The sequence below is a fragment of the Typopeltis vanoorti genome, chromosome 24, assembly GCF_054136105.1.
Source record: "Typopeltis vanoorti isolate ZY-2024b chromosome 24, IOZ_Tvanoo_1.0, whole genome shotgun sequence".
Classification (NCBI taxonomy): domain Eukaryota; kingdom Metazoa; phylum Arthropoda; class Arachnida; order Uropygi; family Thelyphonidae; genus Typopeltis; species Typopeltis vanoorti.
Window position 1 is genome coordinate 53,980,712 of NC_143572.1, and position 22,037 is coordinate 54,002,748.

A 22,037-nucleotide genomic window follows, 5' to 3' on the forward strand; every position below is an offset into this window, starting at 1 on the left:
TAAACTAAATGTCCTGAAAGGCGCAGTATAATATAAATATTAGAGACACTAAGGGGAGAAAAAGATTAAATATTTGAATTTTGTAATATCTCATACATGGTTAAGTTTTGAATAAAGATAAATAGAGATTCACTTGAAAGGATAAAAGAAAGTTTAATAATCGTAGGTAGGGACACAACAATGGTCTCTCATTCTTTGTCTGCCCACTACTACTGACATTCTATCGCTAAAATATATATTATATCACTAAAATATGTATTCTGAGGGTGGTTTGCCTGTTCTATGGGAATAATATTGTTTTTAGACTAATTTATCCCTACTTGAAAATGGCTATAAAATTCCTCCCATGACAGATATGGGATTTGAACTTAGGTCTGTTTTATAGGCAACTAACTGATTCATGATAAAAGTGCATGCACACACACACACACATGCTGATTGTTTGTATTTAGAAGAGTTCTTCATTGATTATTCCTAAGTTATAGTTGTTATCTTTTTTTTTATTATTAAAAAGCTTCTTAGACATATTTTTAATAATATAACCTCTCATAAATTTTTGTAATATAGTAGGAGTGGGTAATATATTGTGCCACATTCTTCACTGAATATCTGCATCAGGTTTGATGGCTCTTGTGCAATATGGTAGGTCCCATTGAAATAGTGTTTGAACAGATGATTATAGCTAAGGAAAATCATGCTTTGAAGTTCTAATTTATGGCATATTGCCTAGAATGCACCCCTGATTTAAGTCATGGATTATTGATATCTTAACTGAAAGCTGAAATTGGTTATAATATTTGTTTCATTGTAAATAATGCATTTTATTTATTAATTGTCTTTAATATACTAAATTCGCATAATAATTTTAGCCAATATTTGCAATTAACTCAATATTTTCATTGACAGACAGATGTCTTTTTACTGTGCTTCAGCATAGATAATAGACATTCTTATGATAACATCTATGTGAAGTGGCAGCCAGAAGTCCGTCATCATTGTCCTCGAGTACCTTACATTCTAGTTGGTATGTATATGAATTGCTTTTATTTCTGTTTGAGAAGTTTATATAGTACAAAACTATGTTATTAAATGAAAATATTTGTTTTTGGTCTTTGAACACTTTGAAATGCTGGTCTTTTTTAAATTTGCACTACTGCAGAATAAAAAAAAGCTTCTATTGCTCAAGTTTCTAGATAATGTTCAACATGGATATGCAAATGTTAAGGTGCTGTATACTTGTTTTATGATAGTTTATTTCTGGCCTGATCCCAAACCTCTGGTGAGTACTGGAAAGGTGTTTTATCATTGCTATATTACAATTAATTCATGTTCCTGGATTGCAAACAGCATATGAGATCACAATCTTTTGCTAGTTTTATAACGTATCGATACTGTGTTATAGTATATAAGAAATTATATTCTTTCTTTCTTTCATTTATTATTATTATTATCTGACCTCCATGAAGTGAAAGGACTCATCATGAGAGGTCTATATTCTCTCCATCCACCAAGGTCATTTTTCCATAATCATTCCTCACACATTTCAGCCAGAATATCATGAATGATATTCTGGCTGAAATGTGTGAGGAGATGGGAGTACAGTTTGTTAATGTGTGGAATGAGTTTGAGGGACGAAGTGAGCTGTATGGGAGCGATGGACTGCATTTGAGTGGTTATGGTGTGAGTCGCTTGGAGAGACTGCTGCTGGAAGGTAGAGAAGTGAATAGAGAGAATGAATCAGATCGAGAGGGGAGTGATGTGGAAGAGCAGGAGAGTAAGACAGGAGAGATTGAAGGAGTGGAAATGAATGTGGAAGTGAGTGGTATGAGTATAGAAAATGAGAGAATAGGTGTGCAAGAGGAGCAGGGAAACGGCGAGGCTCAGGGTGGACAGGGTTACACAGCGTGAGAAAGGTGGATGCTCCAAGAGGAGGTGAGAGAATGTGTAGGCAGGAAAGTAATGGGATGATCAGGGATCAAAAGGAAACAGATGGAATTGCAAAGGGTTCTAAAATGAAGAAGCAGAAAGGGAAATGGGCCCAGTCCAGCATGGAGAGATCACATCGAGTGAGTGGTATCAGTGGAACTAGCTGTAGATCCAGAAATGAGTTGTTGTGTTTGTATACCAATGCTAGAAGTATAAGAAACAAGGCGGATGAAATGGTTGCACCAATTGCGTCTGTGCACCCAGAGATTGTCGGAATAAATGAGACATGGTTAGATGAGGATGACATCCTGACAGGAATAGAGATGGAAAGGTATGATGTGTTTTGTGAGGATAGAAGGGGTAAAAAGGGAGGGGGAGTGCTATTGATGATAGAGAAAGAGTTATGTCCATACAAGGTAGAGATGCAAGAGGGAAATGGGGCCAGTGGTTTTGAGGCAGTATGGTGTGAGATAGAGGTGAATAGAATCAAATACTTGGTGGGATGTTGTTATAGACCTGGTAATGTGGATGGTGGTGATAGTGAAATGTATAGTCAAATAAGCCAAGCAAATAAGAAAAGGGTGATCATTATGGGTGATTTTAATTATGGCAATATAGACTGGAATGAAGAGATAGCAACTGGAAGCAAAGAAAATGAGTTTCTTGAGTTTTTGAGGGATAACTACCTCAGACAGTATGTAACAGAGGGCACAAGAGGATTAAGGGTCTTGGATTTGGTCATCTCATCAGAGGATGTAATTATCAATGAGGTATCAAATCATCCACCAATTGGTGAAAGTGACCATGAGGTGATTACTTGGGTGGTTGCCAGCAGTGCAAGGACCCCTGTGAAAAAAGGGTATATGTGGAACTACAAGGGGGGTGATTATGAAGAGCTCAGGAGACAGCTTGCAGGTGTCGCATGGAATGAGGAGTTAGCTGGAAAAGAGATCAATGCAGCTTGGGGGATTTTCAAAAAATATTTAGTGGATGCAATGTCTAAATGTATACCACGGGTGAGAAGGTTAAATAAGTTAGGTGTGAGATGGATGAATAAAGAGATTAAGCAGGCAATACAGAGAAAAAGGGCATTGTGGAGGCAGCATAAGAGAAGTGGAGGTAACCAATTTCATGAGTTCTACAAAGACCAGGCAAGGAGAGTGACTTGGTTGGTGAGAGTAGCTAAAGAGAGGTATGAACAGCAGTTAGCTAATGAAGCTAAAAAGAATCCTAGGGAGTTCTTTCGATATGTAGCCAGCAAAAGAAAGAATGATTATGGAAGGATGACATTGATTGGAGGAAATGGTATAAAGACAGCTGTTGCAGAATGTGTGGTGGAGATACTTAATGAGCAGTTCATAAAGATCTTTCAATCTTGTGAATGTGACTTCATGGAGAGATTAAGAGCAGTTGATGATGGGGAGGAGAGACTGACTGTAAGTGAGCAAGAGGTGTTTGGGGAATTGAGTAAACTAGATGTAAATAAGGCTGTGGGACTTGATAATATATCACCGCGTATTCTGAAGGAATGTGCCAGAGAGTTGACACCTGCCTTGACATATTTTTTTAATACGAGTCTTGCACTTGGTCAAGTCCCTAAAGAGTGGAAGGAGGGCAAGATTGTGCCACTTCATAAAGGAGGTGATCGAACTCAAGCATCAAACTATAGGCCTATCTGTGTGTCAGGTGTTGTGGTTAAGTTGTTGGAGAAGCTTGTGAGAACTAGGATCCAGAGTTGGGTTGATAACAATGGTATAATCTTTGATGGACAGCATGGATTTGCTAAAGGGAGGTCGTGTTTTAGTAATCTACTTACTTATTACAATAAAGTGACTGCTTCCTTGGACAGAGGAGAAGGATACACAGTAATATACTTGGATTTTGCAAAAGCTTTTGATAGAGTACCTCATGATAAGTTGACAGTCAAACTAGAGCAGATGGGGTTGGATATTAGATTAGTGCATTGGATTGGAGACTGGCTATCTGATAGGTATCAACAAGTTGTGTATGGGGGTGCAATATCCAGGAAAAGGAAAGTCACTAGTGGAGTGCCTCAGGGATCTGTTTTAGGGCCATTACTATTTAACTTGTATATTAATGATATTGGCGAAGATTTGGATGGAGATATTCAGTTGTTTGCAGATGATGCAAAGTTGGGACGAACCATAAAGAGTAGTGAAGATGTTGTGGCCTTGCAAGAAGACTTGAATAAATTGAGTGACTGGGCAAGCAAATGGGGATGTGAGTTCAATGTTGCAAAATGTAAGGTTTTAAAATTTGGAAAACAAAGATGGGATGCAGAATTTATGCTTGGTGAGAATATATTGTTGGAAGTAGAGGAAATAAGAGATCTGGGAGTGATAGTGGATAAGGATCTAAAATTTAGGGGACACATCGCCAAAATTGTGAAGACAACACAAAGACTTCTGGGAATGATGAGGAGGACACTGATGTGTAGAAGTAGGGAGATTCTTGTTCCATTGTATAAGGCTTTGATTAGGCCACACATGGACTATTGTGCCCAGATTTGGTCACCTGATTTTCAGAAGGATGAAGAGATGTTGGAAAGGGTCCAAAGGTGACTGACTAAGGTAGTTTCTGACCTCTGGAATGTCGAGTATGAGGAAAGATTGAAAAGATGTAATTTGCAGAGTCTAGTGGAGAGAAGGAAGAGGGGGAGATATGATAGAGACCTACAAGTTGGTAAGGGGTTGTTATAGGATCAATGGTGGAGAAGTTCTACAGAGAATAGTGGGAGATCAGGGGAGAACCAGAGGTCATACCTGGAAACTGTATAAAGAGGGTGTGAGTAAGGGAGTGAGAGGCAGGTTTTTTTCGTGCAGAGTTGTGAATGATTGGAATGCCTTGCCTGAGAGTGTGGTGTCTGCAAGGAGTTTGAATGTGTTTAAGACCCAGTATGATGAGATGTGTGTGAGATAAAAGGACCTCCTAGATGAGTCTTTGACTCCATGAGGTCTTGTTTAATAATAATAATAATTCCTCCATCAGTCACATATTGCAAATTCTGAGATTTTTTTTCCTTGGCTAGTGCTAATCTCCTCTCATATTCCTTACTATACTTTTCACCTTCTTAGTTTAATTGCTCACCTTATTTTTCTATAACTTCTTCTTGATTTGCAGGTCTTTTTTGATCTGCATAGTCTTCCATTTCATTCCAGACTTACTTATACTCCCTGCCCTACGAATGTGGTTTGATAAGGGAGAGAGATATGAGATAATAGCAGTGACAGACTTCCACGCACTACTGATATCTTTTGTTGAAAGTTTTTTCACTTAGTCATACTATAAATTAAAGATGCCTAGAAATTATATTCTTTGTTTCATCCTTTATCCCAGTGTAAGCAAACAAAGTTTGCATGTGAAGTCACTTCATGAGAGGGCTACTTGTATATAGAGGCTGATAACTTCACATCACTTGATTTAGTATCCCACAGGCTTCTGGCTCCCATTGATGAAACCTCAATAAAGGTCAAAACTAGTCTGGGTAGTGGCACTTCCCGTAATGCATAGCATTATTTATGTTCATAAGGATATGTGCATTGCATTGCATTATGGCATACTTTCATGGCATCATGGATCACTTTCATGGCATCTTTAATTTATACTGATATATTTTTTCACGAGGTGCTTAAGGGTCAAAGCTGTATAACTGAGAGGAGACCTCCACATAGCCTTTAAAGGAATGCAGAGAACCAACCAGGGCTTCTGACCTAATGTCCAATCCTTACCTTCTTGTGGTGCACCCTGTTGGGTATCTACCTGGATACTGAACGAATGAGGATGGGCTGGCAATTTGGGATTTAGCCGACCAAATTGTATTCTTATTGGCTTAAACCAATATAGAAAATGATGGTACAACATGACAAAATTTCATGCCGGCTGGGGTCGTCGTCCAGTTAAACAAGGCCCCCGTTGTTTCACCAGGAACTAGGGCAAACAGCGAAAAGTCAGCTACTGGAACAAATCTGAAAGCACACCCCAACTCAACATCACCAGAGTTCAAGATCAGTACTATCAACATAAGAAGTCTGAATGGCAAAGAAATGGAGCTAGCTGAAAAATTAGATAAGTACCAGATCGACATAATAGGGGTGACTGAAACAAAAAAGACAAAACTGGGGAGATCTTTCTGAGCAACAAATACAAAATGTTATATTCAGGAAATGACAATCAAGGAAAAGGAGTAGCAGCCATAGTATTCAACACAAAATATGAGGCTAATCTTCTTGAATGGCAGGCAGTCTCAAGTAGAGTGAAATTCTCAAATATCAGAATGGGGAATTGGACAATGAGACTTATTTGTGCCTATGATCCCACAGAAGGTTCTACTAAGGTAGAAGTTGAGGAATTTTTTGATGCTTTAGAAAAAGCAACTGACACAATGAAAAATGAAAAGTTGGTCCTTGTTGGGGATCTAAATAGTAGAGTACGAAATGATTGTCAGACATACAAAAATATTTTGGGAAAATTTGAAGAAAAGAGCAAAGCTAATAATAATGGCAAATACCTATTTGCCAACAGGTATTTGCTAATAATAATGGCAAATACCTGTTGGATTTCTGCTCAGGACATGGACTGGTTATTACTAACACCATGTTCCAACATAAAAATGTGCACAAATTCACATGGAGAGAAGAGGCAAGGAATAAGAAAAGTCTCATTGACTATGTTATTGTTGATAGTGATGTTTTCTCCCTGGTGCAGGACACCAGTGTACAGAGGATTTGAAATTGGAAGTGATCACTATTTAGTCTTGAGCAGGATAAAATTGAATTTCATATTGAAAAGAATAACATGTAAGAAAGTTTTAAAGCGAATAAAAGTTGAGCAGCTCTCAGATGTGAACTGTATAGACTAAAATACACAAAGATTATTGAAGAAAACATGAAAGAGTTTGAGAACAGGAACCAAACCTTGGAGATTCAGTGGCAAGCCTTGAAGAAAACCCCGAATGATTCAGCCAGAGAGGCATGTGGCGAGTTGTTAGCAAGGATAGAAAAATCAGAACTCCATGGTAGACACAGAAAGTTAAAGAGGCAGTGAAGGAAAAGAAGAAAGCATATCAAAAGTTCCTGGCAAATAAGTTGGCTTTTGCTCTTAGAGAATACAGAGACAAATGTAAGAAAGCAAAACACTGTGTAAAACTAGCTAAACAAAAGTCATGGGAGGACTTTGGCAAGAACATAGAAAATAAATATCAAGAAGATGGCAAAATATTCTGGAGGTTGTTGAAGAAGCTTAGAGATGGAAGAAAGAGTGCTGTAGAAGGAGTTAGAAATGATAAAGGTGACATGAAAACAGGAGAAAAAGATATCTTTGAAGTATGGAGTAATTACTTCGAAAAATTGCTAAATGAAACAAGCAGTGATAGCACAGTGGTAAAAAACACTCAACAGGCATACAGTCAGGAATACATATCCATACTTGAAGTAGAAAAAGCCATCAAAGGCTTGAAATGTGGAAAGGCAGCAGGAGTAGATGATATTTGACCAGAAATGCTGAAGTATGGTGGTATAAAAGTCTTACAGTAGCTGCACTGCATAGTTCAGAAAGCCTGGACAAAGGGACGAATTCCCGATGGTTGGAGTAGAGCTCTAATAGTACCCATATATAAAAAAGGGAAATAAAACTGAATGTGAGAATTACAGAGGTATTTCCCTACTGAGTGTTCCTGGCAAGATCTATGCAAGTATACTTGAGAAACGGTTGAGAAGAATTGTGGAGGAAAAACTTGGTGAAGAACAAGCTGGATTCAGGCCAAATAGTGGCTGTCAGGATCAGATCTTCACTTTATGACAAATAGTTGAGAAAGCATGGGAATACAACAAAGATCTGTATTTAAGTTTTGTCGATCTGGAAAAGGCATATGACAAGGTGCCAAGAGAGAAGCTATTCAATACGCTACAGTTATATGGTGTCAATGGGGCATTATATCAAGCAATACTTAATCTTTATCTGAGTTGTAAGTCAGCAGTTAGAATTGAAGGAAGTACAGGAAGATGGTTTAATGTTAAATCTGGTGTGAGACAAGGATGTACATTATCCCCTCTGTTATTCATTATCTACATGGATCACATTATGAAGGAAAGTGGTATTAAACGTGATAATCAGAATTGGAGATGTTAATGTCAGCTCTTTGCTTTATGCGGACGATGTTATACTTCTAAATAAATCTGCTACAAGTTTGCAAGATTCCCTGACTAAATTGAATAACTGTTGTAATACATATGGTATGAAGGTCAGCATTAAAAAGACAAAGACAATGAAAATAGGTAGAATTGTTGAAAATGTGAACTGTGTTGTGAACGGAGAACCTGTGGAACAAGTAAAACATTTCAGCTACTTAGGTACGATTTTTACTGAAGATGGTAAATTAAATATGGAAATAAACAACAGAATCAACAAAGCTGGTATGGTAGGCAGTCAATTGAATAAATTGATATGGAATAAGAGAGAAATTAGTTGGAACACTTGACCAAAGACTATAGACCACAGATATGAGAGTCCTGAGAAAGGTTAGAAGCGTGAACAGATGGCATCAGTGGCAATATCATATTAAAAACGAGGATATTAGGAAAGAACTTGACATTGTTAGCATCCAGAAATGCGTTAGCAGAACTAATCTCAGGTGGTATGGTCACTTAAACAGAATGGGCGAGGAAAGATTAGCAAAACAAGTGTTCTCTGCCAGGTTGGCAGCAAAACGATCCAGAGGAAGACCAAGATATAGGTGGATTGATACGGTACAAAGTGCCTTAGATGATAGAAATATAAGATCTGATAATGCTGGAGTCTTGACAAGTAACAGACTGATTTGGAGGAAAATTGTAGATAGGATGTTAGTAATGATGTAAATTTTTCATGTAGTACTATCATATCCTGTACATTCCTTGAGGATACATGTCAGGAATTTGATGATGATGATATTTTTTCATGAAGTTCTTCTATACATGGAAAAGTCCCTGGCTTTCTAAGTTTATGGTAATTACATGGCTTGTATTTCCACATTGATTTCTTTCTTCTTGAAAATCCACATGTCTGCTTCTCCATTCCTCCCCCCACCCACCCACCCAAGACCACATGATTGCTTTCTCCAGCTGTTAATGGAGTGATATGTCATTTATAGCGACATCCTCTGATGCTATGACCAAATCCAAAGCACTTGATCCTTATGTTTGTTTCCTCCACCATATGCTGTTTGAGATAATTGTCCTTCAAGAATTGCAGGAAGTCAGTTTCCTTATTATGACATGCTAGTTCCTCTGTCCAGTCTGTGTTGCCATAGTTGAAACCTCCTATAATAATTATTTGCTTTGTACTAGTTATCTGCCTATATCTGTCTATATAAGCCTCACAAGATGTCATTTTGTTTTAAACTATCTCTGCTGACAACTTTGGTTTTCCTGATTTATATTCACTCCACAATGCCATATTATTCAGATGTAACCAATTCATTGCACAGATCCTTTCTCAAAACACACACATCTCAAACATTCACATGCTCAGAGCTTGTCTTCATGCACATTCTGGCTATCATTTCATTCTTCTGCACTTTTCTATTATTATTACCCAAGACCCCGTGGAGTCAAAGACTCATCTGGGAGGTCCTTTTATCATACACACAGCTCATCATACTGTGCTTTAAGCATGCTCAAATTCTCTGCAGACACCATACTTTCAGGCAGGGCATTCCAATCATTCACAACTCTGCATGGAAAAGAAACTGCTTCTCACTCCCCTACTCACACCCTCTTCATACAGTTTCCAGGGATGACCTCTGGTTCTCCCCTGATCTCCCACTATTTTCTGTAGAACCTCTCCAGCATTGACCTTATAATAACCCCTTACTAACTTTAGGTCGCTATCATATCTCCCCTCTTCCTCCTGTCCACCAAACTCTGTAATCTTCTCAGTCTTTCCTCATACTTGACATTCCAGAGGTTAGAAACTACCTTAGTCAGTTGCCTCTGGACTCTTTCCAACATCTCTTCATCCTTCTGAAAACCAGGTGACCAAATCTGGGCACAATAGTCCATGTGTGGCGTAATCAAAGCCTTATACAATGGAACATGAATCTCCCTACTTCTACAAGTCAGTGTCCTCCGCATCATTCCCAAGAAGCCTTTATGTGGTCTTCATAATTTTGGCTATGTGTCCCCTAAATTTCAGATCCTTATCCACTATCACCCCAGATCTCTTATTTCCTCCACTTCTGGCATTATATCTTCACCAAGCATAAATTCTGCATCCCATCTTTGTTTTCCAAATTTTAAAACCTTACATTTCGCAACATTGAACTTGCAGCCCCATTCCTGTGCCCAAACACTCAATGTATTCAAGTCTTCTTGTAAGGACAAAATGTCTTCTCTACTCTTCATGGTTCGTCCCAACTTTGCATCATCTGCAAACAACTGAATATCTCCATCCAAATCTTTGCCAATATCATTAATATACAAGTTAAACAGTAATGGCCCTAAAACAGACCTCTGAGGCACACACACCACTAGCGACTTTCCTTTTCCTGGATATCGTTCCCCCATACACAACTTGTTGATACCTATCAGATAGCCAGTCTCCAATCCAATGCACTAATCTAATATCCAACTCGATCCGCTCTAGTTTGACTATCAACATATCATGCGGTAAGCTATCAAAAGCCTTTGCAAAATCCAAGTATATTACTGTGTATCCTTCTCCTCTGTCCAAGGAAGCAGTTCACCTTATTGTAATAAGTAATTAGATTACTAAAACATGACTTCCCTTTAGCAAATCCATGTTGTCCATCAAAGATAATATCTCAGGACTATTGAAACCTTGCAACATGCTCAAAATCCTTATAAAATTTTCTTTACTATTTCACCTTGTACACAATTACTGCTCTAACTCAATATCTCCCTATTTATGCTAGACATTTTTTCATGTCTAACATTTTCACTCCTGATCATTACACTTCATTCCCTTCCCTTCCCCTCCCCTCCATTTATATGGTTTCACTTATCCTTCATTCTCCACATTCACTTGCTAATCTTTTTCTCTGGCATTCATCTGTCTGCTACTTCTCCATAATTTTTACACTTCTGTCAGCCTTTTCTTTCTGCAGCTGTACTATTTCACACTTCCACCTCCCTAACTCCTTTCTTCTCTCCCTTGTAACTTTCTGGTGGTACTCTAATCATCCAGCATTCATTCACCCTGCCCTTTTACTTATTCCTAATGTGATCATCAGCCAGACTTCATTTATACCAAGCTCGTTTCTCACTTTTTTTTTTGCATGTTAGATTTTTTATCTAACATATAGAATGATATCTCATTTACAGTGACATCCTCTGATTCTATGATTTGTGGAGATTTATGTACCTCTTCATTTCCACTGCATTTTGATATGAAATCTCAGAAAAGTGCATCTGTCTTATATGGTGATTAGGAAGTTAAGAAGGAAGATACTAAAAGACACAAGACATGGATGAAACCATATAGTGTACTATCATGCTACACATAAACATAATGCAGTCTAAATGACAGAATTATCAAAAATAATAAAACAATTTACAAACATGCTAAATTTCCTCAGATTCAAGCAATCCAAAACTTATCCTTCAACAGGCACTTGAAATCACCACTACCACATCCTCAGTGCTCATGGTGATACTCTAGTTATAATTCAGCCATATATATACTTATTATAGCCTATAATTATTTCAAAATATTTTGTCATTCGACATTTAGGTACAAAACTTGATCTCCGAAGTGGTGCAGGTCGAGAAGATGAAATTATCACCAGAAGTCTAGGCAAAAAGATGGCATCCAAGGTCAAAGCAGTAAAGTATGTAGAATGTTCAGCTAAGTCACAAGATGGAGTGAAGGAGGTATGCTCAAAATATTCATATTATTATTACATAGAGAATTTACTTTATCTGCTTTTTTTTTTGGAGGGCTTAAATACAGGGAAATATAGGAAGAAGGGGAAGTTGAGTAGGTAAATTAGAATATATTTGAGTGCCTAAGTAATCTAAACCTTGGAGGTCAAAGATGATAAAACTGATATTCAGGTTACTATAAGCTGTGTATAATATATGCTAAACTTTGGTGAGGTCTGGTTAAGTCTTATCCAGAGTGCAATCTTCCCCAAATTGGACAATCCCAGATGTGTACCCCCCTCCTGGTAATAGGCATTAAGCTATGTTAGAAGAAACTATCTCAGAGGAAAGAACAAGCCTCTGGTATTACTAAGTGCCACTAGATGGTAGATGAATTTCATCACTGCTTTGCTTATTGGATTTACTAGAAATGTCTAAAAAAAATTGGATTCCAGAGCATAATTACAGTTTATTTACTTCTCCGTATTTTTTACAGCACACTGGACTGAACCTAATGGGAATAATGCTTAAGAGAAGTCCAAGACATCTAGTAAATAATATTGTTGCCACCATTCTGCCAAATGTTCCTTGAGGAAACCTGAGTATGGTATGTGTGCAGGAATTGCTGAGGCCATGATTTGTAGAGGAGGACGTAAATGAAATTTTTCCATACACTATTTACTATTCCATTCCCTCCAAACTTCACCTCACATTAGACAAACATCTATGAAAGTCAATCATAGAGATTACATATAGGTCAAAAATGCAAACTTTCTAGACGTACTTCACAAATATATAAGATCTTACTTTCATTCTCCACGATTCCCATTTCCATCTAGTAGCAGGGTTTCATAAATTGTGTTCCGCAGAAAGTGAATAAGTGTTCCGTGATGTCAGTGACCAAGCTGTGTATTTTTAAACATGGAAGTAATTCGGGAAAGGGAATACCATTGTTTATGACTAGTCATAAAAATTGCCTGCAAGCTGATTACAATGGGCAGCATATCCTCTGTTCTCAAAACTGAACGAAATAACATCTGTGTTGCAAATGTTAGTGACCAATCAGCAAGGAAGTATAAAGAAAATTTTTCCACTGAAATTGAAGATCAAGTAGTCTGTATCTGGTTCTCGAATCTAGTAATACTGAATACTTTCATCGCAAGTTCGTATTGTAGGGTGAAAGTGCTTGTTTCGAAACTGTAGTATCGTGATTTTTTAAAAGTAATAGGCCTACAGATTTAAATTTTAATATGAATAAGAGACAAGGGACTTTGTTTAATTTTGGTGTTAAGAAATATCTTATTGAAGGTGTTTGTGACGCAACAGATAGTGATTCATCCACCTCCAGCCTACAAAGTGATCACCACAATGCACAAAAGGAGGGGAAAACTACCAGCACACAGGAGAAAAAAGTCTGATTTATAATAATATTATAAATTTTTGGTGATCAGAAGGGGATATGTCAATGAAAATCAGCACAAATTAATTTAACGATGTTGGCCTGAGGAAACTACAATATGCTACAAGATTTCATTAGTACAGTGATTGATAACTGATTTAAATGTAATTTTATATTTGTCAACATGTCACACCATACATAAATAAAGAGTATTAGTACATAAGAGTGTACTAATACTCTTTATGATTATGCCATAATTAATTATTAATACATTACAAAATAACCAAGGTGTTCCGTGAAAATTTAAGGATTTGTGAAGTGTTCCGTTGTAGGAAAAATCTGGGAAATGCTGCAGTAGAGTATCATATCTACTACAAACAGAAGCATGGCTATCATTATCCATCTCATTTCTTCACAATTTATTCATTTATTTTTTATATTTATTAGTCCCTCATACAAAAAATGCAAAGCTTATAATATACATCAGTGCTGTATATGAGCAAGTTGTTACTTTTTTTTTCTTCTTCTAACTACATTTTTGATGTGTTTCTTCAGTAGCTATCATAGGGAAAGACCATGTGAGGAAGCCTTTTCCAAAGATCAGAGGTAGATAGAATGAAAGATAAAGACAAAAAGTTGGTTTGGCGAATTTGAACTGTATATAGATTTTTACAGACTTTGTACAGAAAGTGGAGCTTAACAGGTGGCAGTCAGTTTGGCAGAATAATACAAAGGAAAATATCTTGCCATTAGAAAAGACATAAAAACGGAACATTTAAGAGAAAATTATTGGAGTTTATCTTTGGGTCTTCTAACCATCTTGCCTCTTTCTGATTAGCATCAAGCATTTTTAGGGAGGTTTTTTAAGGTGGTTTCTCATCTGTGGAATGTTGGGTAATGAAGCAAGAATGAGGAAATGCAATTTGGAACTTCATAGATAGGAGGGAAAATATGATCGAGACATAAGTTGATAAGTAATTGTTACTGGATTAATGTGGAAGAGAATTAATTTTTCATAGGATGGAAGGAAAAAGGAGTAGAACAGGAGACCATCAGCTGAAGATGTAAGTGGGAGAAGAGTAAATTTTTTTGCATGGAAAGTGGTTGGTGTTTATAAAATGTATTGCCTGAAAATGCGAATGAGCTTAATGCACAATTTGATGAATACATGATGAGCTTTAGCTTTAATCCAATGATAATAATAAATTTACAAAGAATTCACTGTTTGTTTTTGCCTTCTTACTTTTTGTTTTTTCTCACTCATTCTGAGTGAGAACAATAGCAGTCAAGTGAGTATCTTAATTTTCTACGTTTTATTATTATTATTATACATGTGTTTTGATTAAAATTTATATACATCTAACTTGAAATATAATTTCGTAACATGGATATGTGTTTTATTTCAGTGTTAAAAATTTTACTTTGTTTATTGAATTTAATGTATATATTTATGCATTTTTAATATCCCCCCCCCCATACAAAATTGCAAAAACTTATAGCACATTAATGCCAAGTGTGGGCAACAGGAGATAGAAGGAAATTATTTATTTATTATTTTTTTTAACAGCCCCTGGAAGGTTAAGGTGAGGGAGCTGTTTTCCAAAGACCAGAGGTAGATGGCATGAGAAGTTAGTTTGGTTCATGAAGGAGTTAACCATTGGCTGCAGTCATGGAAAAAAGTGGAGGAATAATGGTGACCAGATCAGCAGAATACTGCCCATGAAAATACCTGCTGAAACATAATGCAGAAACCAAATGGCTATGAGAAAGTGATTGGAGAATCGCAGGGGGGAGGAAGGGATTGTTAGTTAATGACAGTCTTGTTTTGAAAGCATTAAGCATTTTAAGAGGGGTTTTGATGCACTACTTCAAATGTGTGAGCAGTATTTCAAGGTTGGACAGATTTCAGATTGGTACAGGTAAGAATGTCTGGAGTGAAAAAGTACACCTAGTTTTTTCAGAGGGCTAAGAAACTATGGCAGAGATGTTTGTGTCTTCTTGGAAATGTGAGAAGAGAAATTAGATCCTGTTTGGAGATTTAGATATTATCACAAGAGAAAGCAAAGTGAGATCTTTTTGCACAAAATAAGACAAGACTGTTTTGGTTGGTAGCATTGAAGTTCCAGGGGCAAATTCTCCATGCTTGCTGTGCAAACTCATTACTTGAGAAAGAATAATATTTATTTGTTAATATAAGCATTCCATGTAGGCTTTTATTTTTGTAGACAGAAGACGTCTTAAGCTTGCATGGCAATAATTGTGCTTTGCGTTGTGTATCGAAGGCTGATGCTTGCTTGTCTAGTCAAAGCTACCTTGGCTTGCTGGGTTGTAGGAGCTTCCAGATCCTCACTGCAGCACTGTGATTTCATGCGCGTGCATAGCCATTTCTGCTCCCTTCATGTCGTCTTAAACACAGGCTATACACAATCAAAGTAGCTTTAGCCAGCCTTTATAAGTCTGTGTGTTGCTTGGGAAAATTAGTTACAACCAACTTTTTATGACAATGTTATTGATCAGTTCATAAAGAAGAACTGTAGGGTAGAATTAGTATTCAAGTAGCTAAATTAAAAAAGATAGAATATCATCATCATGCATATCAAGGATTTAGGCCTAGCATGGCCTTCCAGCCTTAGAAGTCATCGTTGAATCGTTTAAGAGGACATCCTGGTTTTCTTTTTCCTAATGGCTTGTACTTTAAGGCTTGTTTTGGTAATCTTTCTGTTTTCATTCTTTGAACGTGTTCCATCCATTTATGTATGTTTATATTTTTTAAGTTTTTCTATTACTGGTTCATTCTTGGTTTAATTCTTTCATAATTTCTTCATTTCTTTTGTGATCAAATAAGGTATACTTTGCAGTTTTCGCCATAAACTTCATTTCTGCTGTTGTTAATCTTTGTTTGTCTTTTTTGTTTTATTGTCCAGATTTCGCTTCCATACATTAAGACTGGTAGGGCTAATGTATTGTATATTTTTAGTCTGGTTTGTTTTTGAACTAGGTTTGGTTTAAATATAGAGTTAATTACACCTGTTATTTTTAAATATTTTGCAATTTTTATATTTATATCTTTTTCATTTTCATATGTGATCATACATCCTAGGTAGTTAAATGAATTCACGTGTTCTAAGATCTTATTATCTATTACTATCTTAGTTCTTGCTGGATCTTGTCCTTTAAAGGCCATAGTTTTTGATTTTTCTGTTGATATTATCATACCATAATTGTTGGATATCTCATTTAGATTTAAAATAGCTTTCTGTAAGTTATCTTCAGAATTTGTAATTATTATTTGGTTATCGGCAAAGAGGAGAGTGTTTAAGTTTACTGTAGGAGAAAGTTTAATTCCTTGATGTAAATTTTTATTACATTTTATTATTTCATTGAAGTAGATATTAAAAAGAGTTGCTGAGAGGGGACATTCCTGTCAGACCCCTTGGTTTATCTCTCTCATATATGATAGCTCGTAATTTAATCTTATTTGTATTTGATTATTTTCATATATACTTGTGATGGCTTTTAGAATATTATTTGATATTTGTCTTTCTTTTAATATGTTAAATAATATGTTTCTTTTAACTTTGTCAAATGCTTTTTCAAAGTCAATAAATGCAATATGTGTTTCTAAACTGTATTCTTTTCTTTTCTCTATTATTAATTTTAGGCAAAAGGCCGGGTCTCATACATGATTGTCCTTTTCTAAATCCATTCTGTACTTCTAAAATAAAGTTTTTGGAATATTTCATTAGTTTGCCTTTTTTAAAGATAGGAATCACAATTGCTTTTTTCCATTCTATTGGGGGGATACCAGTTGAATAAATTTTATTTAAAAATAATAAGTCTTTCTTTGAATCTTGTTCCTGCATATTTATATAGTTCTGAACCTAGCTTATCTTCTCCAGGTGATTTTCCATTTCTTGTTTCTTTCAGGCTGATTTCTAATTCTTCTTTAGTTATTTCATTTTCATTAATTGTTTGCCAGTTGTCTTTTTTAAAATATTTGTCTGTCCACAATTCTGTGTAGTAATTTAGAAATTCTAATTTCAATTCAGTGTTTAATTTTATGTTTTCTTTGGTATCTACATTTAAGTGTTTCAAAATCTTATATACATTGGGTCTTATTTTATATAAATCATGTTCTAAACTAGAAACAAATTTGTTCCATGATTCTCTATGTCTTTTTTCGACTTCTCTTTTAGCTATGGCTCTTATTCTTTTATATTCTATTTCATCTTCTAATCTTTTACTGCTTAACCATTTGTGATAGGTTTCTTTTTTCCTTTTGATTATTTCTTTGATTGTATCATCCCAGATCTTCAGTTTTTTCCTTTTATCGAATTTTTTGGTCTTTCCTAAGCTTTCATTTGCTGCTGCATTTAGTATTATTTTTATATTAAGCCATTCTATTTCTATTTCTTCATTTTGTTTTATTAACCAATATCTAGATAAAATAAAACAAAAGATAGAATATCATTTGTAAAATAAATGTTGTATTTGTCTGATTAAATGTACATAAATTTCTAAATATGTAGTTTTAAATGGTCAGTAATTCATTATTCCACTAATCAGACTTCAATCACACCTCTCATTCTCTGAATGATAGCAAGCGTGAATTTCAAGACCAGTATTTGCCCTTGTGAAGTTCACATGGTTATTTCTGCCAATAAATAGCAAAGATATCAGAGTTATGCAAGACATTGAAACTTCAAATGCTTATGCACTTATCAACAACTAAGGGTAGGATTTGATATCTGTAAAGTAAAAGCAAAAGAGAGCAGGTGAATATATTTATATTATTCTCAAATAACATGTTAAATATTTTAGTTGTTCAACTGCTTTTTTTCAGTATTGCTTGGATTGAGAAGCACCAGTCAAGAGTCGCTGCACTGACTTTGGATTGTAGAGAGATATTCAATTTGCAGATGATATGAGGCTGGGAAGAGTTATTAGCAACAGTGCTGATGTAGCTCTTCAGGAGGATTTGAATGAATTGGGAAAGTGGACAAATGAATGGGGATGACAGTTTAATGCAGCCAAGGTCTTGAAATTTGGGATCCACAGCTGCATTAGTGGAACTGTACTCAAAGAGAAATTGAAAAAGTAGGGCATTTTGAGGTGATTATTGATAGAAATTTCAAGTTCAGGTGGTGAATGTAACCTAGAGGATTGCTACAGTATTGAAAAAGATATTAAACAGCAGAAATAAGAGAATGGTGTTTCTGTTGTATAAATCTCTGATGGATAAAAAATGAAGGGATTTATATTATTGAAATGCTTAAGTGGTTGAGAAGTATTTACTAGATTGACACTGAGGAAATTTTTTATATAATAGAACAAGGGAAAGGAACAAGGAGAAGAAAACATTCCTGTAAGTGGTGAAATGAGAATGGTTTGATGATGGAGTACATTACATGAGAGAGAGAGTGCAGACACTGAACAAGTTTAAGGAGTGATATGACAAATGATGTGTTGCACCTCCTGTGATGAGTTGTGACTCCATGGAAGTCTCGAATAATAATGATCTAAGGCCAAGAATACGATAGAAAATCACTAACTACTTTGTATTGTAAGTCATTTGAGCCCAAATTCAATGTGATGTAATGTAGTTGCAGATTGAATATTATCAATTTGTCAATTCTATTCAGTGGAGCACTGAAACATGGTGAAAAACAGCCCAAAGTAATAGAATTGTATGAAAAATGTTTCTTTTTGCCTGTTGTAGAATTTTATTTATGGAAGTTTGGTATACCAGTGGGAAACTAGTAATTTGTAATATATTATTCTTTTTTATTCTTTTTTTTTTCTTCCTCACTTATTTTGTTGTGCCTACGTGCACGTGTCTTGTACTTAAGTTCTTGAAAATGGCAACGTGATGTTGCCAAAATATAGAAATATATTAAAATTTATTTTAATGTATATCCTAGTACATTGTAATTTCCTTAAATAATATAGTGAAAATGCATAACCAACGTCTAAGCCTTTCCACAAGAAATATATTATTCTGTTTTACAAAAAAGATGTTTTAATATTTTTCAGGTATTTGAAGAAGCAGTGAGGGCAGTGCTGAATCCAAAATCTTCAGTCATATCTCAGTTTTCTTGTAATATGCTGTGAAAAGGATAGCAATCAATCATTTTGCCTTTTTTTTATTTGTGACAGCCTGAACCGAGAAGAATAATTAACATGATATGTGTGAGAGAGAGAGAGGCAAGGAAAGAATGAAAAGAAACAAAATGTAAATACCTATAAAAACAGATCATACCCAAACAGACCAGCATATTGATTATATATACACATCCATTTTTTTTTATTTTTAGAGAATGACTGCTACTATTAATGTAGTATATGCAGACCTATACCAGTATTCTCTGTGATAAAAAATGTGACAATCCAGCTAGACTGAAAATTTTATGTTTAAATTTTTAATTCTTGAGCTCCAAAGAAGTGATGAATATTTCCAACTTCTTCATTCCAAATAATGCCCAACATATAGATTTATTGTGTTTGTAATTTTTCATTTATTTATTCTTCATCTATATGTCTATGCATTTTAATTGACTTTGCATCATTCATAATCATCTTCTTTATATAGAGGGCTAGTTCATTTGAGTCATAACAACATATTACAGAATAAAAAAATAATTAAAATGACAAAAAAAAAATAAAGCTTAATAGGTAATGGAGCTACCCTACTTCCCTGACCAGAAGACTAAGTTAAATGACTAATATAAAATTTTTAATCATCTAATTTTTATATTAAAAGAGTAATTAAAAAGACATACCTGGTCGTTTATTGTTAGAAGGTGGGGACAATAAAATATTCAGAGCCAAACTTGATTGAGCTGAGAACACACAGTAACAGAAAGGTGTTGAAAATGAAGCATAAATGAAACCGATAAACAAGAAAAATGATGAATCAAATGGACTATAAATTTTGAAAAATTAAAAATGAAAAACTAAAAAATTTAAGACCAAAAAACAAATAAAAACTAGTGAAATATATACAAGACCAGCAACAAGACGGTTGTGCTGGCTGTTTTGGGAGATATGTCACATGATAAACAGCACAAAACTGAGTACCAGCTACCACATGATTTAAAATTATGTATTAAGAGAAGTTCAGTTGGTTTGAGAGTAAAAGGAAGCTTCGGTGGTTGGTTCGAGATTTATTTTAATTGCCAAGAGGGCAAAATTAGATAAGGTCTTTTTTTTGTTTAAAATTTTAAACAAAAAATTCATAATTTTTAATAAAACTGATTAATTATTATCTAGAGATTCTGAGCAATGTAATTTGGTTTCATTGTCTTGGAAGTCCATGGTGGTAACTTTTTCAATTTTGGGAGGGAGAGGGGGCTAGATTGTGTTATGTGCAATGATATTTCAATAGTGGGCTTTTTGTTGATATTATTGGTGTTTTTGTTTGTGTTTCTTTTTAGTGGTGGAATATCCCCATACCAGAATGTAAGCATTCTGGTATGGGGATATTGCAATCTTGCTAATGTTCCAATTAAAATGAATTTTGTTCATAACAGTACAGAGATTTACACCTATCATGAGGATGTATTTTATAATATCAGTCTTTGGTTTCATGTAAACGTAATCAAAATCTGTTATCCTTTCTATTATTAAAAAGGTTTTCGTTAATTAATGAAAACAGAAATATTTCTCAGCTTAAAAAAAATCAGCAAGACGTTATGTTGTAGAGCATAGAAAATACTGTTATCTTAATATGAATTTGGCTTTAATGAAACTGCCCATCGCAAATGTTCATATTTCTTCACCTGTTCAATAAAGAGATTGGTTCTCACCAACTCCACTTACGTTTATCAGTAATGTAGTCAGTTCTGAAAAATGACTATTATATCACAGATCTGTGGATAAGTACCATATGAAATTTAAATTCAAATTACAACATACAATTCAAAAAATAAATTTCATAATTCTGTCAAGTTTTGAGTTTCTTGATTTCCCTTTTTTTCCCAGATTTTCAAAAATTGGATACTTTGATCTTAAGCTAGTTAGGAATATAATTTTTAACTGAATATATCAGTAATTATTTCCATAGCTAATGCCTTTCACAAGACAAATGTCATCTTGTCTTCATTATTGAAAAGGAAAGGAAAAAAGAAATCTTCCACTCTCGTTGAATTTTTGATAATTCATTGAAATTTTACAGGTTACATTTCTATAAAAATACAGGTTTCATGAATACATTCATTAATGATACTTTATACAGCATATTTCAAGTTTTATACTATATAGGAATAAATGCCTTATTTTGTTGAACTTTGTTACCTGTTTCTGATGTACTCTGATGTACAATTGTACTTTGTAAAAGAAATAAAATTACTTCTCTTTCGATTACTTGAATGAGAACTAAAATTTTTGTTTTGAAATTACACGTCTGTTCATGTCATTAACTTATACTACTGACTGTCTTTATAAACACTTTTCATAATTAATGATTTCTACATATGTTCAATAATAAGTGTCATCAGTAGTTGTTAAGATCTTGGAGAAATTAGTGAGGGACCGTATATACAGCATTGGGCAGATGAGGGTAATGTTATCTGTGAGAGTCAACATGGATTTGTGAAGGGGTGCTCTTGTTTTAGCAATATGCTAACCTTTTATAATAAAGTTACAAGAGCAGTAGATGAGGAAAAGGCATATACTGCCATTTTCTTGGACTTAGCAAAGGCATTTGACAGGGTGCCACATGATAAGCTGATATTTAAGTTGCAGCACGGTTTAATGCAGCAAAATGTAAGGTCTTGAGGTTTGGGACACATCGATGGGATGCTGCATACTCTACAGGAGGATCTATACTGGAGGAA

The 22,037-nt window shown here is 35.1% G+C and overlaps 1 protein-coding gene across 3 annotated transcripts in view; it reads left to right on the forward strand.

Moving 5' to 3' along the window:
• Nucleotides 1–21,570, forward strand: part of LOC150093217 (ras-related protein Rac1-like) — a 117,716-nt gene extending 96,146 nt beyond the window's left edge. For all 3 annotated transcript variants that reach the window (XM_090414089.1, XM_090414087.1, XM_090414088.1), the window contains 3 exons: nt 907–1,024; nt 11,674–11,813; nt 19,237–21,570. In XM_090414089.1, coding sequence (XP_090270215.1) covers nt 907–1,024; nt 11,674–11,813; nt 19,237–19,314 — 336 coding nt within the window. In that variant the 3' untranslated portion in view covers nt 19,315–21,570. The remainder of the gene's footprint in view (nt 1–906; nt 1,025–11,673; nt 11,814–19,236) is intronic.
• The last annotated feature ends 467 nt before the right edge of the window (nt 21,571–22,037 follow it).